General features: G+C 38.4%; 2 protein-coding genes across 5 annotated transcripts; both read left to right on the top strand.

The window, feature by feature from the left end:
• Positions 1 to 1,836: 1,836 nt before the first annotated feature.
• Positions 1,837 to 5,442, top strand: LOC110913284. The gene is made up of 4 exons (XM_022158126.2): positions 1,837 to 1,989; positions 2,995 to 3,095; positions 3,679 to 3,751; positions 5,159 to 5,442. Exons 2-4 carry the CDS (start codon positions 3,005 to 3,007, stop codon positions 5,169 to 5,171), a joined length of 177 nt encoding a protein of 58 aa, XP_022013818.1. The 5' UTR covers positions 1,837 to 1,989; positions 2,995 to 3,004; the 3' UTR covers positions 5,172 to 5,442.
• Positions 5,443 to 8,525: 3,083 nt separating this feature from the next.
• LOC110913289 (protein DSS1 HOMOLOG ON CHROMOSOME V) lies at positions 8,526 to 11,492 on the top strand. Of its 4 annotated transcripts, none has more exons than XM_022158136.2 (3): positions 8,526 to 8,622; positions 8,753 to 8,874; positions 11,173 to 11,492. In XM_022158136.2, the coding sequence occupies exons 2-3, from the start codon at positions 8,778 to 8,780 to the stop codon at positions 11,301 to 11,303; spliced, it is 228 nt and encodes a 75-aa protein (XP_022013828.1). In that variant the 5' UTR covers positions 8,526 to 8,622; positions 8,753 to 8,777; the 3' UTR covers positions 11,304 to 11,492. The 4 variants fall into 4 exon arrangements, with proteins under 4 accessions (XP_022013828.1, XP_022013824.1, XP_022013835.1 ...); XM_022158132.2 differs by having other exon boundaries at positions 8,538 to 8,647; positions 8,756 to 8,874; XM_022158143.2 differs by having other exon boundaries at positions 8,560 to 8,621; positions 8,756 to 8,874.
• The last annotated feature ends 7,376 nt before the right edge of the window (positions 11,493 to 18,868 follow it).

Genomic DNA, 18,868 nt, shown 5'->3' with positions numbered 1-18,868 from the left:
GGATTTTCATCTGCCAAAAGAAGTATGTCCTTGATCTCCTAGCAGAAACTAGGTTGATTGATTGTAAACCAACAGATACTCCAATGGTGGTGAATCACAATCTTCACATGGAACTCAATGGAAAACTCGCAGACAAAGAAATGTATCAACGGCTTGTGAGCAAGTTAATTTATCTCTCTCACACTCGCCCTGATATAGCTTATGCTGTGGGAGTGGTGAGTCAGTTCATGCATCAACCTCAAGTTGCCCACATGGAAGCTGCCCAGAGAATTTTAAGATATCTCAAGGGAACTGCAGGCCATGGAGTGTTGTTCAAAACAAATGGACATTTAAATGTTGAGCTTTATACTGACGCAAACTAGGCAGGGGATAAGGGAAACCGAAGGTCAACGTCAGGATATTTTTCCTTAGTTGGTGGAGACTTCGTTACCTGGAGGAGTAAGAAACAGAAAGTAGCTGTTCTGTCGAGTGCAGAAGCGGAATTTAGAGGTATAGCTCGAGGGTTAAGCGAAGTTCTGTGGATCAGGAAGCTGCTAGAAGACATTGGTTTTTTCCCAAAAGGCTCCTAGTAAAGTTATGTGTGACAATACAAGTGCAATACAAATCTCAAAAAACCTAGTGCAACATGATCGAACAAAACATGTGGAGGTAGATCGACATTTCATCAAAGAAAAGTTGGAAGCAAGAATCATAGATCTCCCTTATGTTTCGTCAAAAGATCAACTCGCATATATACTCACAAAAGCCGTCAACGGGAATGCCTTTAGTAGCTGTTTGAGCAAGCTGAGTATTGGTGATCCCACTACTCAACTTGAGGGGGAGTGTCGGGAAGTAAACCATATGTCATAGTGTAGTGGCTAAATGTATAAAATGGTGTTCTATATAAACACCTTATTTCTGTAGGCAAAAGATCAAATACAAATAATCTTAACATACTAAACATACAAATTGAAGGAAAACCCAAAAAGACAAGGTGACATTTTTGTAATTACCACCAACTATCAAAGTTACAACCAAAAATACCTAAAAAAAACACAAATTTTTTTTTTAACATTTTTTATTAAAAATCGCTACATTTCGTTAGCAAAAAAAAAAGTAGCGATTTTTTAATAAAAAATATTAAAAAAATAAAATAAAATAATTTGTGTGTTTTTTTTTATTTTTTTAGATTTTTTTAGGTTTTTTGGGGGGTTTAGTTTTTAGCATTTTAGCTTGGGTGGGTGGGGGGGGGGGTTAGGTTTTTTTAGGTTTTTGGGGGTGGGGGGGGGGGGTTAGGTTTTCTTAGGTTTTTGGGGGTGGGGGGGGGGTTAGTTTTTTTTTTTTAGGTTTTTGGGGGGTGGGGGGAGGTTAGGTTTTTTTAGGTTTTTGGGGGTGGGGGGGGTAGGTTTTTTTTAGGTTTTTGGGGGGTGGGGGGTGGGGTTTAGGTTTTTTTTGGGGGTGAGGGGAGTGGTTAGGTTTTTTAGGTATATTTGTAGAGTAACTTTGATAGTTATTGATAATTACAAAAATGTCACCTTGTCTTTTTTAGTTTTCCTTCAATTTATATGTTTAGTATGTTAAGATTATTTGTACAAGAACTTTACCCTATTCCTGTAACCCTAAAAAAGTTTTTTTTTTTTACATTTTTTCAATACAATTTCAAACCCCAATCACAGTGTTTATTCTCTATACCAGACAACAGAACCATTCGGTAAAACCGGCCAGTACACCTGGTTGAACCGCCCAATACACCTAGTTAAACTGTTTTTGAGCCAAATCCTGTACGGTATAAAAAACGGATTTTAAAATCTTGCAATTGTAAAGTTTATAAAAATTAAAGGGCTTGTACTGACACCCAAATAAATGACATCACTATTTAGCCCTCATATGTTGAAACAATCAATCAAATCTCAATCGCAAATTCACAATTTCCAGTCGTCCATCGTAGCATCCGAAATCTTCAGCCCCTTAATTTTCGCTGCCCACTGAAGAAAAAATTCACCATTACAGGTTTTACACTAAGTTATTATTATGTGATTTAAATCATTTTGACATATTCGATTTGTGTTATGTATGTATGTGTGCGGCGAGTTTGGATCTGGGTTATTGTTATAATCTTGTTTCCCTTTTTATGTTAATTCGAGTATCTGGATCTTCAATTTCACGATTGATTAACTTGATTCAATAATTAAAACATCATACGATGTCGTTTTGTGTGTGTGTGTGTGTGTGTTTTTTTTTTAACTTGATGCTTTGGTTGTGAGGAGATTATGATGAAAAACTCAGTTAAAAAAGATTAAAAAAAAGCATGAACTTGGAAATTGTAATAAAGTGAGAAATTCTTGTAAAACTTAGTAATAGGGGTTCGGATTGGCTCGCTAAAGGCTCGAATTGAGCCGAGTTTAAACGAGCTTGATCCCGAGCTTGAACCTAAATTGAAGTTCGTTTAATAAATGGGCTAGAGTCGTCGTCATCATCATCATCATCATCATGATACTCAGTAAATGATAAATCCCACCAATAGCAAAGCTAAGGAAGGGTCTGAGGAGGGTAAGATGTAGACAGCCTTATCTCTACCCCGTAGGAATAGAGAGGCTGCTTCCAGTGAGACCCCAGCTCGATAGTAGTTTTGCATCAAGCTTTGGACATAAGGCACATAACACTCAGCAATTGAGACAACTGCCGATTAGTGCATGTACCCCCTTGCCTTTCGGCTATCAGCGCCACCACATGATGCATGATTACCCATCCCCCTCTTTTAACGTTATTTTCACGAAATTAGTAAAATAACGTTAAAATTAGTGCACTTTCACTTTTGCCCCCCCGAGCGCCCACACATATATACATTATATGTGCATACCGCAAGCGGGGCGTTAAATAGGCTAGAGTATGAGCTTGAATATTTGTATGTATGTTTTTGTGTTGTCAAGATTGACAATATCAAATTTAAATAATTGTGACATTTTCTTTGGTTTTTTTTTAAAGATGCTGACTGTGTTATTCTTATGTTGTTAGGTTTGATATTATGTCTATGAATTGGGTTCAGCGCAAAATCTACCTTTACAATGTCACTTTTGGACTATACATGTTGGACGCATGGGAGCGTTATCTGTTCAGTATCCTTTTCAAATTTCAACCATTGAATTTGCTATTTTGTGTTTTGGTAATTCTAATGTAAGATGTACAAAAGTTTCCGGGGGGGGGGGGGGGGGGGACATATGTAGTTTTAAAATTTTCGGACGAAAAATCGGAAATTTACACTTCTAACCGAACATTTGGGTTCCCACTAAGCTGTGCCACTGAGTACGAGTTGGGTTGACCTGAAAACGCTTTTTGTATCCAAATTTGAACTTTTCAATATTTTGATTATAAAAATAATATACACTAATCAAATCTTTGAATAAAACGATTCAGTAGATTGTAAGCATTAATGGTACATTTTGGGCGACTTACAACCCGTTTGGCCCAATTAACACGTTCTCTTTCTGGAAAAATTATGTTTTTTTTGACCCATTTAAGATTTGGATCAATCCAAACAGACCACCTATATAAGTAAACAGGTCAAATCATCTACTTTACTTGCATGAAGAATGATCCTATAACTATTTTTTTTTTTTAATATTTTGCCTGAGTTTTGTGTATTGCACTTGGTGTCATTGACCTTGTTCTGAGTCTGTTGACTGACTTAACCTGTAATAGATGCTTTGGTTCTTGTCTTGATGTGGTTCATATTCTACAACGGGTACCGGAACCTTAATGAACTCTGCAAAAGGTAGCGCATTTTGTCTCTTTGGCTAAGCTTTCTATAAGTGACATGAGTAGATTTGTCATTAATAATACTCCCTTCATCATATGAAAATCGCAACGATCAAGCCTTAATCACAACATAGTATACTAGAACTCTTTGACCAGAGGTGACGAAAAGAGTCAAAATGGGTGGGTTGTTAACAGGTCAAAACGGGTCGGGTTGAACTTAGCCACCACACCTTTTTAATTCATGCCTTACGGATTTTATTAATCACTAATGTGCTAAATACGATTATAATGGTAATATATGCGTTTGTAATTAAAGTCTAAAGTGATTTAAGGTTTCACGCATTTGATTGTTCAAATGACTTTCAACCTGTTTTAGGGGCTGTTTGTTTAGCTCATAATGGGGCTTTTAATGGTTCAGACCTCTTACTGGTTTAGCACTTAATGGTTCAGACTGTTTGTTTTGCGTGCAGATGTCTGAATGGTTCAGACATTTGTCTCTGAATGGTTAAGTATTATATTGAGTCTGAATGGTTAAGACCTCTAATCTGAATTGGTCAGACATTTGCCTCTGAACAGTTAAGTATTATACTGACTTTTAATGGTTCAGACCTCTTACTGGTTCAGCACTTAATGGTTCAGACTGTTTGTTTTGCGAGCAGATGCCTGAATGGTTCAGACATTTGTCTCTGAATGGTTAAGTATTATACTGAGTCTGAATGGTTAAGACCTCTAATCTGAATTGGTCAGACATTTGCCTCTGAACAGTTAAGTATTATACTGACTTTTAATGGTTCAGTCCTCTTACTGGTTCAGCACTTAATACTTCAGGACTTAACCATTTAGAATTTGCCAAATATGCCCTTACTGTTTCTAATGTATTAGAACCATTTTTTTATATAAATCTTTTAGTTTATTCTATTAGAGATAAAACATAGCCCAAATAAATGGGTTGAAATTACCTCCTCTATGTTTGACTAATAGCCCAAAATCAGGCTAATAAGAATAATGATAATGATAATATTTTTAAGAGTAAAATGCCATTTTCGTCCAAAGGTTTGTTTTTCCGCATCTGGATCCAAAAGGTTTGAAATCTTACCACTTTCATCTAACTCGTTAGCTCGATCCTTTTTTTTAACGTTATGTCAGGGGTATTTTTTTGTCTTTGTGGACATTTTTTGTGATGATTAAAGGGTTTGGGGGTGGGGAGAAAGTCAACGGAGGTGGATCTTTATTTCTTATAGTGTTTTTATTTTAATAAAAATTGTCTAAAAAGACATAAATGTCTCTCATTTAACGAAGAAAAATGGATGAAGTTAACGAGTCGGATGAAAATGGCAAGTAGTAGAAGTTTTTTTTCTGGCATTATTTTTCTTCACTTTTTATTTGCTTAAATGAGTTAAATAGATCATTTGTATTTCTGCAGGTATATATGGTGAAGTTTAAGCCAAGAATTGACTTGAAGAAGAACAAGAATTTGAAGTCTATTGCATCTTTTGTTTATTCATATAATCAGACCAAGAAATATGTTCTGAGTAAGAACACCACAGTCGAATCCATGAGTGTCTGGTTGTTGTAGCTTGCAGTGTATGTACATTTTTCCGTCTTGTTTTTAAAGTTTTTAATTCATTGTTGGGTGAGTTAGTAACAATATTTGTTTCAATATTCTCTCTTTTTAAGGGAAAATTATGAAATGGCCATTTTGACCAATGTTTGTACGTAAATAGCCATTTTGACCGACCTTTTAAAGCCAAAACCGCACCGTTTGGGCTATGTAAGTTCATGTTGCATCTTTTGATTGAGTTATACTTTCATGTAATCAATTGTATGATTGGTTATATTTTTAAAAAGTTGGCCAAAATGACAAGTTAAGTTAAAACTTTTGTGAAAATGGTATTTCATGATTTTTCTTTCAAATAAACTGGCATCTTTATATGACTCTTTAGTCAGACCCTCCGAACTTTTCGTTCAGTAGAGCCCGATATGTAGTTTTCGTATACAATTGTTACATATGTATACAATTAATAATGATTTTGTTACTAAATTGAATAAAACAAAGGTTTACGTTTGCTATGCATCAAAATACCACAATACATATTATAGTTAACAACTTTTATGACCATGCATGTATGGTCATAATATTTTAAAAAAACTAAAACAACAAATATACATTTTTAGGGTTTGTAACCACAATTGGAAATTAAAGCAACCACAACTCCACCATCAACCACCATAACAATGTAACATCAAGATCTAGAGTATCATCATGGCTGAAAACAAATGGGAGATCAAAAAACTTACTCCAAACATGAGTCCTAGATAATAGAAATCCACTAAATGTCAGGGAAATTTTCCGCAACACAATAGCCAGTGGCGGATACAAAAAATCCTTATAGGAGCAACGTTTCAAAAAAATGGATAATGAAATGGAAAAAACGTCGATATTTTCAAAATTTAAACTATTGTCAGAACGTCAAGGGGCAACAGGGGTTACCCCTTGTCACAAGGTAGGTACGTGTCACAACCCCCAACCACACACTGGACGGGAGCCGTGAGCAGATACTAGTGGTACCGGTGTTTATTAAATTCGCAACGGAAAATATAATCAGAATCGTAGTTAGGAAAAATTTCAGAGCTTGTAAAACACCAAAGTTTAATATTAAACAAATGAGATAAAACTCATATTACAAACAAGGGTTTTTATAGGGATAAACCTAAATGATAAAACACAATTTCTTTTCTTTATTCAGGTAACATAGCCACTTTATTTAAGCATTCAGTGCTTCGTAGCAAACTTCTTTTACTTTCACATAAGTTACCTGAAACGCGTTTAAAAACATTTTATCAGCGAAAAATATTGGCGAGTCATTCATTTATGTAAAAAGACACATTGTTATAATTTACAGTATCAAGAGTTTTTACATTTGCTTATATCTTTCAGTTACTCAAATCAGTATTTGTTACTGGGCAAATCCCTGTACTTGTGTCCTGCTATTCATTTCTCTTTCTCGTATACTCAAATCCACCATTTTCAAAACCATAAACTACCACATCACAACCAACACCAACACCACCACCTCCACCTCCACCACCACCACCTATGATCAACACCATCTTGTCGGAAACTAGATCTGAAACCACCACAACCACCTTCAACCACCTGTTGGGTTTCAGATTTGAAACCACCATTCCACCATCCACTGCCACCGCTCCACCACCCACCGCCACCGCAACAAGTTTCCCCACGATGTATTGGAGTTCTTTCTCCGTCCACTGTCGTTAATCAGAGTTCTTTTGTAAGTTGTGTTATTTTTTATTTTCATTGCGTTTTAGGTTATCAAACCTCAATTGCGTTTTTCACCTCATTATGTTTTAGTTAGAGTTCTTTTCATTTTTGTTCTTCTGGATGTTAAAGGAGGCATGACTATGCTAAAATAGAAGCATGATCATGTTGGAACAAAAGCATGACCACGTTAAAACCCATTGCGTTTTAGAACCTGCAATGCAAAGAACATGATCATGCTAAGACGGAGGCATGATCATGTTGGAACTAAGGCATACCCATGTTAAAACTACATTGTTTTTTAGAACCTATGTTAAAACTCCATTGCTTTCTAGAACCTGCAGTGCAAAATATTGATTTTGATATTTATTTTGGGTTTCATTGCGTCTTACAACCTGGAGTGTAAAGAACATGATCATGCTAAAATAGAAGCATGGTCATGTTGGAACAAAAGCATGACCATGTTAAAACATTAATATGACCATGTTAAAACTCCATTGCTTCTTAGAACCTACAATGCAAAATATTGATTTTTGGTTTCATTGCGTTTTACAATCAAAGAACATGATCATGCTAAAATAGAAGCATGGTCATGTTGGAACAAAAGCATGACCATGTTAAAACATAAACATAAACATGACCATGTTAAAACTCCATTGTTTTTTAAAACCTGCAGTGCAAAATATTGATTTTGTGTTTCATTGCATTTTACATGTAGTGCAAAGAACATGATCATGCTAAAATAGAAGCATGGTCATGTTGGAACATAAGTATGACCATGTTAAAGCATAAACATAACCATGTTAAAACCCATTGCGTTTTAGAACCTGGATGTTGTAACAGAGGCATGACCATGTTAAAACAAAGGTATGACCATGTTAAAAGAGAAACATCACCATGTGAAACCCATTGCGTTTTAGACCTAGAGTGTACGTTTTCAGAATTTGAGTGCAAAGAACATGATCATGCTAAAATATAAACATGATCATGTTAAAATAGAGGCATGACCATGTTAGAACATAAACACAACCATATGAAACCAGATTGCGTTTTAGAACATGGGTTATAGTGTGTTCTATCCATTGCGTTTTACGCATCTAAGTTTTCGAAAAAAAAATTCAAAAGTATAGCAATAGTGTGCTCGTTTTAAAGATAAAAAATGCTCGTTTTTATGTTGCAATTTTTATAAAAAAATATTATCGTATGAAAAAGTTATTAACGTTTTAAAAACGATTAGGAATTGTATGAGAGAGAAACTATTGAGTTGGATGAACTAGAATAAGCTCAAACTAACTCACACGCGTCTGTTTTTTTTTTTTTTGTTTAATTTCACCCATTTAATCATAGCCATTGATTATTTAATAGATGGTCAAGATTATTTCTTAGCCATTCTAACTAAATGAACTTTCATTATATTCTTGCGGTAATTGTAAACATGAAAGACGAATAAAATATAACACCTAAATTACCACCATACAATATATCCATATTTGTTTTAGACCCGACCCAACTAATTTGGACGGGTCCGAAGTTATATAACCTAACTTGAAAAATTCCCCTCTTCAAAGTCTTCACAGTTCCAATCAATCGTTCCTGGTGAACCCTAGGCACCAACTGAAGAACCCTAAGTAAGTAAGTTGATTCTTCTTTTCAATAACAAACAATCAATCCCTTCCTTCAACTCATACATATTGTTTTCAGTTGAAATCTTATCGTATCTTTCTCTATTTTCTCCATTAGCGACCGATCTGTGTTTGTTAATATGGCAACGACAGAGCAACCTAAGGCACCAACTGAAGAACCTAAGGTCGATCTGTTCGAAGACGATGACGAATTTGAAGAGTTTGATATTAATCGAGGTGATTTCTTAACCCTAACTTGCACAACAAGTTTCTTCTTTATCGCACTATTCATGTTACACGCCTATCTGTTAATTAATTATTTATTTGATGCTTCATTGCTTAATTAGGAACATTTCTTCTTCCATAAACTCATGGTGCTGTAATTAAGATTGTAGTAGAAACCTCCATTTGGAATCTGTTCTTATTCTGAATTTACTGTAATTATGTTTTTGGTTAAACAACTACACCCTTGTGAATGTCTACTTTAGACTTTAGAGTACTACTCTGGACCTCCGGACCCTCCGGTCGCTGTTAATGGCACGCGTTTTGTTGCTTATCTGTAAGCTGGGCAGTTAATCTTGGCGTTATATCGTCGAGATATCGGTTATCGGACTCTCGCCAAAATATCGGTTCATAATCTTGGTAATAAATCTAATAATATCGGTACCAATATTGATAATATCGGTGATATATACTGATATATCGCTGATATTTTGTATTTTTGATATCGGTTGTCTCGCTGATAATATAGGCTATGCAGTTATAGCGGTCCAAAATCGAATAGCGGTCAAGGTCCGCTATATGATATATAGATTATAGCGGTGGTATAGCGGTGATATAGCGGTAATTTTTATACCATGCATAATTTATTTATTTTTATATATATATATAAATATATCTTTTGAAAAATATTAATAGTAATATCAAAATTCATAGTATCATCATTCCATTATCAAAAACCTGCAAATCTAACATAATTTAAGAATTAACACAATCAAACACCTACCTGCGTTACTGTGTTGCCTCATTCTATTACGTTACTGCTATAACCGCTTTATAGGTTTCCAAATAGCGGCCAAATAGCGGTATTTAGCGGTATGTAGCGCCGCTAATAGCGGAACCGCTATAGGCCACCGCTATTTGGACCGCTACACACCCTGAGGTCCGCTAACCTCTATAGCACAGCTATTGACAGCTTAGAATATAGGTTGAACCAATGCTATGTTTTTTTTTTTTTTTTATTAAAAGCCTGCCATCCATAGTTTAAAGCCCATTCAATTTGCGTTGTTTTTGGCCCAATTCTATCCTTAATCCAACAATCGCACAGACGCACACCATTCACACGCATCTGCAGAAACAGGTCCTTCTAACTCAAACAGTCAAACCCTAAACATTCGCACACCATTTACACGCATAACTTATGATTAGGTTTTACTGTTTTAGTGTTTTAAATTACGAATTATGATGAACAATTGGATGTTTTGGTTGATCTTGATGAACACTTTTTATTTTACTATTAATATTATATAGGTTCTAGTGTGTGTGTGTATATATATATATATTGAGGTTTTAGATATTAATATATAATTATGCATGATATCATAAATTACCGATATCCCACCGATATTCCACCGCGATAACCTATATTATCCCACTGCGATAATCAATATCTCAAATATCGGTCCTTGACCGATATCCGATATTTTTCCGCATTAACTGCATAGTCTGTAAGTAGGGAACAACTAGTGTGTTATTTACATGAAGCTTCATTCTTTTATTTTTTTTCAAAAGCTACCTTGATTTTGCTAGGGCTTAAGTATTGTTCATGTAAATAACAAACCAGTAGGGAACAACTAGTGTGTACATGAAGCTTCAACCTGTTCAGTTGAGTGCTCTTGAACCACCTTCATTTGGGCCGGCTGGTGAACTAATGGAATAGGACTGGTTGTTGGACTTGGATTGGGTTTTCAAAATTTATTATTTGTTCTTTGTTCCTTTCGAAGTTTCATTTACTGATTCATTAACTAATCCAGACTCCGTATAATGTTTATTTTTGGTTCCATATTTTGGATTAAGTTAGATTTTTTTATGTATATATATTTAAACTTTAAATTTATTATGATGTCAGCTGTTTCAGTGGATCGGCAACGCCGCTGGTTCGATGACCTGTCCGACTATGAAAACATTGACCTTAAGTAATTGGTTATGTTGTTTCCTTGGTCATTAGCCTTGATTAAGGCAATTTTCACCTTAATGACAATTTTGGTGTTTCTTTAATAACGAGTCATATTTTTTACATTAGTTACTAATTAAACAAATTAACAAGGACAACAGAATATAGTCATATACTCATATAGATCAGCCAAAGTGCCAAACCCGCCCCTTTTGACCCACGATTCATTCTTGATTTTAAAAACCGAATGCGCAATTACTAGTTTGAAAGTCTTAAGGCGTTTGGTCACGATGTTGATCAGTTGATTTGTTGTTTCCTATATTCTAAATCGCATATGTTTTTGATGATATCAAAATTGGCAGTGTGGGATACCAAGGAAGAAGGAAAAGAAGTAGGTCAACAGTGGGAAGATGATTGGGATGATGATGATGTCAATGATGACTTCTCTCTGCAGCTCAAGAAAGAACTTGAAAGCAATGTCGAGAAAAAGTAAGTCGATGGTCTTGAAGTTATGTACTTGAAGTTGTGTTTCGCGTGCGCTTTTGCATCTGTTTTTAGTATAAAATATTTAGACCTTTTGAGTCTTTCAAAGACCTGCAGTTTTTGTGGTTATGACTTATGAGCTTGAACTTGATGTTCGATTCTTTATTTAGTAAAGTCGATGATCTGGTTGGGGTGTTCACATTCCGGTTTGGCCGGTTTTGGATTTCAACGAAAATTTTGGGCAAAACTGTGAACTACGGTTGGAAAAGGACAAACCAAACCGGCCAGGTTGGTTGGGTTTGGTCGGTTTAGTTGTTTTGGACCCTTTTTTTTATCAAAAACATAATTTTGTATTATCATTTTCTTGAATTGATAAAGAATGGTTCTTTACTTGGATATGATACATATACACGTATTCCTAAAATGAAAATAATAATATATCTTAAATGTTGACCTGACATACTAAACCTGAGCAGAAACCGTTTTGACCTGAACCTATTTTGAACAGAACCTGTTTTTACATGAACCAAATTGGATCTTTTTTAATTCGACTTGTTCTGATGCGTTACCCAACCCGTTTGGACCCAACTGACCCGTCTGGCTACTTGAATGGTTGATTGGTTTACACTGTCAGTTTGGATGGATCAACTTGGGCTCTTTACCGACTTAAATCACTTGTCCAAAGACTTCATGTAATCGAAACTCCAAAACTGAGACTTAACTAAATTAGCATAAAGCCTCTCTTTGTATATGGCATTGCTAGTTCGACTTTAATAGGCATCGTCTCCCTCACTTTATGATTAGAGTCTTGCCTCAACTACCCTGGTTCACCACAACTATTAACATAATCGACTAGGGCTTTGACACTGGTAGCTTACATGAACTGTCTTGCTACATTTAGAACACATGGTGTCGATTGCCTTCCACTTTGTGATCCGAATCAACATTTGCGTAACCACCACTTCAATAAATATTTTACACCCCAAAAAATTTTCTTATATCTACTTGTGCTTTGCCGTTCGAACAAGCCCTCTTGCAAGTCTAGACAATTCTAATAGGGCCATCATGATCACGATGGTTATTGTACCACTTATACAGTTCAATGTGTACTCTGTGGTAATTCGATTTAATCTAGTATTTGCTCGATAAACAACATTTGGGGTTTAAATATATGTATCCTGATCCCAGTGATATACATTAATGCAATGGTCATAAATGCGGGGTGTAGACATACACTTGATATGCATATGTGATGTGTATATTGATAAAAAATGCGTCAAACATGTAAATTTGTAAATCAAAATATAATTCCCATGGTTATTAACTTTTTTTTATAATCTGTGACGGTTAACAATATTTACCAGCGATTGCTAGCGTATTTTAAATATTAATTAACATATACGACGCCTCAATAGTAGGCATCATGGTTCGGCCCGGAGTCCAGGTGCTTGCAATCATGGATTGAAGGCCTATGATGTCACATTTTGTTATTACTAATTACTAAACGCTCGATCATTGTCTTTGTTGAATGATAATATCATTTTAATGCATTTTACAAATTTGCTTTTAATATTACTTGTAATTTAATTACCATAGGTAATTCCCTCACTTCCACCGCAATGCAAAAGTGTTATACGATCTTGTCACGATCAATACCCCACCAAGCAGTCCCACAGTAAGAAAACGAGGTGTGACGGGTTGGTATCATTTTATAGTTTTAGGGATTTAGACACTTGAACTTAGTGTCTAAACTCAAACCTTGAACATGATCTAGAACAATAATGGCTTAATTCGTTACTCTTCAAGACTCCTTAGACCACCCGTAGTGGGGCGTGTTTTTTAAAAAAAATTCAAAAAAAAAACGCCCCAAAACGCCGTCCCCCCCACTACACCGGGCGTTTTTGGGCGTTATATTTGACAATTTTGCATGTTGGCGTTTTCATTAAAACGCTGAATTTGGTTTTCATTGTCTGACAATCACTTTGGTCCTCCAATCACTTTTGCCCACCCACATTTTTCAACCTGACATCCATTTGACTTTTTTTTTTTTTGCATTAAAAATAATATGGGCATTATAATTCTTCACCACTACACCACTTTATGCTATAATGCCCCATGCTGACTGGGATGACACGTGTCGGATAATGCCCCATGGTGGGGGCATTATAATTCTTCACCACTACACATGGTCTTAGTCTAGTTGATAAGACTTAGTATAGTCATCCCAAGTCGAATTTTGATTTTTGTGTTTTTTGCGTCTTTTATTAACATGTTATGGTTAGACTATTTCCAAGACATGACATTGGGAAAGGCCCAATTTCTGGTTTTGCAGCATAAGTCCGAGACGATTCACCATACATTGGCCCTTTGTATTACCTTAATACGCCACATAGTTTTCAATACATTAGCTCCGACATGTCGCACTCTTGTACAAAACAAAACCACATACTCATATTCAGTGATACCGAATTGATGGTTCCCTCTAACTGTTCTAGAACGACTATTTTGGCAACACAGGATATGGCATTCCTACTCCCCGCCCATTCCCCATGTGCTCCGACCAATGCACCGGATACCCCCACAACCTCTTCTTCCCCACCAATTTTAGGAATACCAACACAAAGTATAATCGTGGAGTCGTGACCTTAGACCGCCCTAAAAAGAAAGTTACGTTCCTATTTACGTTTCAAATGCCTTCAATATCAGGCAGAGATCTTATGCAGTGAGAAGATTATTCGTATACCACGTTCTGGTCAAGAACCTCTCGAAGTTCAAGGTGACAAGAGTGGTGCAGTGGTCGGCATCATCTCTTTCTTGAAGGTTCAGAAATGTCTGCGGAAGGGTCACACCGCAATCTTGGCACTCGTTACAGACGCATCAGCGAAGGAAAAGAAACTGGAGGATATTCCAGTTGTACGCGACTACCCTCAGGTGTTTCCTGAAGATTTACCTGGTTTACCGCCCCATCGCCAAGTCGAGTTTCAAATTGAGTTAGCTCCTGGAGCAGCACCCATAGCTCGTGCACCATATCGTCTAGCTCCATCAGAACTGGAAGAACTGTCAAAGCAACTACAAGAGCTCTTGGAAAAGGGCTTCATTCGTCCAAGCTCTTCGCCTTGGGGAGCTCCAGTGTTATTCGTGAGAAAGAAAGACGGTACGTTCAGAATGTGCATCGACTACCGTGAACTGAACAAGGTAACGGTGAAGAACCGTTATCCTCTTCTACGCATAGACGACTTATTCGACCAGTTGCAAGGGTCGTGTTATTACTCCAAGATAGACTTGAGGTCTGGTTATCATCAGCTGAGAGTCCGAGAGGAGGACGTCTCCAAGACAGCATTGAGAACTCGCTACGGCCACTACGAGTTTCTTGTCATGCCGTTCGGGTTAACGAACGCGCCTGTCGTATTTATGGACCTTATGAACAGGGTGTGCAAACCCTATCTTGACAAGTTCGTCATTGTCTTCATCGACGACATTCTGATCTACTCCAAGAGTCAGGAGGAACACGAGCAGCATCTACGACTTATTTTGGAACTCCTACGGAAGGAACAGCTGTACGCTAAGTTTTCGAAATGCGACTTCTGGCTTCGTGAAGTCCACTTCTTAGGCCACGTAGTGAACAAGGATGGGATCCATGTCGATCCATCCAAGGTAGACTCGATCAGAGACTGGCCTGCACCACGTACGCCAACGGAAATACGCCAATTCTTGGGTTTGGCGGGTTACTACAGACGGTTTATTAAGGACTTTTCAAAGATTGCTCAGCCGCTTACACTACTGACACAGAAAGGTGTCACCTACCGTTGGGGCAACACTCAGGAAACTGCTTTTCAGCACCTAAAGGATAGACTTTGCAGTGCACCTATCCTCTCATTGCCAGAGGGCACGGACGATTTTGTAGTATACTGTGATGCATCCATCCAGGGTCTGGGATGTGTGTTAATGCAGCGCGACAAGGTCATTGCTTACGCCTCGCGCCAACTTAAGATTCATGAACGGAACTACACGACGCACGATTTGGAGCTGGGAGCTGTTGTTTTCGCGCTCAAGATATGGCGACACTACCTGTACGGTACCAAGTGCACAATTTACACCGATCACAAGAGTCTCGAGCATATTCTTAAGCAAAAGGATTTGAACATGCGTCAACGAAGATGGGTTGAACTTCTGAACGACTACGAATGCGCCATCAAATACCATCCAGGCAAAGCCAACGTTGTGGCTGATGCTCTCAGTCGGAAAGACACTTTACCTCGGCGCGTGCGAGCGCTGCAGCTTACCATTCAGTCCAGTCTTCCTGCACAGATACGAACTGCTCAGATAGAAGCTTTAAAACCCGAAAACGTCAGGGCTGAGGCCCTACGCGGCTCACGACAGCGATTAGAACAGAAGGCAGACGGCGCCTACTATGTAACGGGGCGTATTTGGGTCCCACTTTATGGCGGTCTACGCGAACTTGTGATGGACGAAGCGCACAAGTCTCGCTACTCGGTACATCCAGGATCGGACAAAATGTACCACGACATCAGAACTACTTATTGGTGGCCTAGCATGAAGGCCCACATTGCCACTTATGTCGGCAAATGCCTGACCTGTGCGAGAGTCAAGGTGGAATATCAGAAACCAGCGGGCCTACTTCAGCAACCCACGATACCGCAATGGAAATGGGAAGAAATTTCCATGGATTTCGTTATAGGCCTACCTAGATCCCAGCGGGGAAATGATACCATATGGGTGATCGTGGATCGACTCACCAAGTCTGCACACTTCCTGGCTATAAAGGAAACGGATAAGTTCTCCACTCTCGCAGACATCTATCTCAAAGAAGTTGTTTCGAGGCACGGAGTGCCCACTTCCATCATTTCGGATCGGGATGCACGATTCACGTCAGAACTATGGCAAGCGATGCACAAATCTTTTGGCTCACGGTTAGACATGAGCACAACATATCATCCTCAGACAGATGGGCAGTCTGAGCGAACGATTCAAACACTTGAAGACATGCTTCGAGCATGCGTTATTGATTTCGGCAACGGCTGGGAAAAGCACCTCCCTTTGGTGGAGTTCTCATATAATAACAGTTATCACACCAGCATACAAGCCGCTCCATTCGAGGCATTGTACGGACGTAAATGCCAGTCACCTCTCTGTTGGGCAGAGGTGGGGGATAGTCAGATCACGGGTCCAGAGATTGTAGTGGACGCCACAGAAAAGATTGCACAGTTATTCGGAACCAATGCAACCACTACTGAGGCTGAAGCTATTACTGCGGAATTTCGGGACGAAATTCCAGATCAACGGGGGGAGGATGTGACACCCCAGGAAAACCAGTGAACGATATAACCTACCGAGCTTCCTCAGTGAGTGCGTACCAAATTTCGGGACGAAATTTCTTTTTAGTTGGGGATACTGTGACAACTCGTACTTCGAACCTACTTTGTGTATCGTTACGTGTTTATGTGAACTTTGTGATTATATGAATGTTATGTTGATACGTGCCTTGTGTAATGTATGTATGTTTATAAACGGCCCAATCGCACAACACCTACTCGATTACACAAACCCATTCGGCCCATATACATCCGACTCGAGACCAAGAGGGCAAACCGGTAAAGGGTTCGGCCCACTCCCCTTGATTCGCAAACACATACCCTTGAGGGGTTTAGATTTCATTTACTTGCAAAACACTTTTCACACAAGTTCACAAACCCTAACTCTCCTTCTCTCTCTCAAACCCGACGGCGAACAACCACTAGGATCGGAGATCTTGCTCTTTCTTTCGGCACACCTTCTCTTGGCTTGATTCTATCTTACGGTTAGTGTTTGATTAATTGTTGTTGATGTGTGTTATAGTAGTCATGCATGAAGATATAGGGTTCTTGTTTAACATGATTGATTATGCTGATTGATTGATACATGTTTACTTGTCATGAAACCGGCTCACATGTGCACTTTATTATGAATCAGATTGTTCAAGATGGTTGTTAATCGAATGCTAGTTAAACCGGTTGTGATATTTTGATAGAGGGTTATGATTTAGGTTGCATGATAGTTCTATTAATCACATGAATCCGATCATATGTTCTGCATGTTGGTGAATAGATGTTCTTGATATGATGTGAACGTATATGAACATGTTTGATTTCTGAATAAGTTGTTGATTTGATCTGTTTTCGAAACTGCCCAATGTGTTAGCTGAAATCACGGAATTGATTGAGATTGAATTAAGGAAATCAGGAAAGTTGTTACAATCTGCTTGTCTCGACCAGGGTTGCGAGTCGAGAACCCTCAGTCTCGACTCGAGACCACAAACAGCACAACACGAGAACGAGGTTGCGGGTCCACTTGCGACTCGAGACCGAACAGTCTCGACTGGACCATGACAAACCGAGACCAGCTCTTACGACTCGAGAACACCTCTGTTGCGACTCGAAACCTCCTTCGTTGCGACTCGAGATCTCGACACCAGCATGACTCGAGACCGATAGTCTCGACTCGAGACCGACAATACCTGTTATTGGACCTGCACTGTTACAGCCCAACTGTTTGGGCCGAATACTTGGAAATTGTTATCTGATTTCTATTGGACTGCTGATACGTATGTGAGTTGCCATGATTGCTTTTGTGTACAATACGTGTAGAACATACGTGCTTGAATACGAACCTGACTTGTATAATAACCATGATAGGACGTGGTTGACCACTTACTAGCTTACCTGTACTTTCTGTGTATCTGCCGAGCAACCCAAGGTGAGTTCACACAAGCCAAGGCATGGGGTTCCCAGGGTGGGAATGGGAATTTGATGATTTACTGTACATACTTAGATGATAGATCCTACTGCTAGACTAGTAACACTTATTGAACGATCTTCGCACACCTGCCAAGGGTTGGCCGCGATATTATGACTGACTTCGCACACCTGCCTTAGGAAGGCCACGAACTGTAATCTGCTAATCTTCGCACACCTGCCTGGTAGGCCGCGATACAAACAAACCTAGTCTAGAATACTCGGGAGGAACATCCCCTAATATCTTCGCACACCTGCCTGGGAGGCCGCGATACGAACTAAACGATACACGACTTAACAAACGAACAAAACGCTACTCACACTATACTATTACTGAACTGTTAACTGTGAACTCGCTCAACTAGTTGTTGATTATCTGCTGCATGCCTTGCAGGACCTTAGGTACTTTATGGAGCTTGCACAGGGAGGAGCAGGTCGTTGTGGGATACGGCTTGTGAACGATATTTGAACTTATAACTTATTTTGGGTTTTCATTATTATGCTTCCGCTACTTAAACAATGTTTGTTTATGAACATCAATCATGTCACGATGAAATACATTTTCTACTTTTACACTTAAATGCTATGTTTGATATGATTGATGGCTTGATCCTGGTCATGTCACGCCTCCAAGCGGTGGTACTCCGCGGGTGGATTTTGGGGGTGTGACAGATTGGTATCAGAGCCATTGGTTATAGAGAACTCGGTTTTAATATGGGAAAACGTTTTTATTAAAACCAGACTATAACCAGTACAGTGCTCTCAACGATCCACAACGACGCTT

Source organism: Helianthus annuus, chromosome 2 (assembly GCF_002127325.2).
Source record: "Helianthus annuus cultivar XRQ/B chromosome 2, HanXRQr2.0-SUNRISE, whole genome shotgun sequence".
In the NCBI taxonomy this organism is placed as follows: domain Eukaryota; kingdom Viridiplantae; phylum Streptophyta; class Magnoliopsida; order Asterales; family Asteraceae; genus Helianthus; species Helianthus annuus.
The sequence above is the reverse complement of the archived record's forward strand: the minus strand, read 5'-3'. Positions and strand labels throughout refer to the sequence as shown.

Excerpts from the sequence above, each read along its gene's own strand:
- LOC110913289 (XM_022158136.2), top strand. The coding sequence starts at position 8,778 with ATGGCAACGACAGAGCAACCTAAGGCACCAACTGAAGAACCTAAGGTC. Across the intron at positions 8,875-11,172 it reads AGAGTTTGATATTAATCGAG|TGTGGGATACCAAGGAAGAA; the intron begins GTGATTTCTTAA and ends CAAAATTGGCAG.
- LOC110913284 (XM_022158126.2), top strand. The coding sequence starts at position 3,005 with ATGTCTATGAATTGGGTTCAGCGCAAAATCTACCTTTACAATGTCACT. Across the intron at positions 3,096-3,678 it reads ATGGGAGCGTTATCTGTTCA|ATGCTTTGGTTCTTGTCTTG; the intron begins GTATCCTTTTCA and ends AACCTGTAATAG.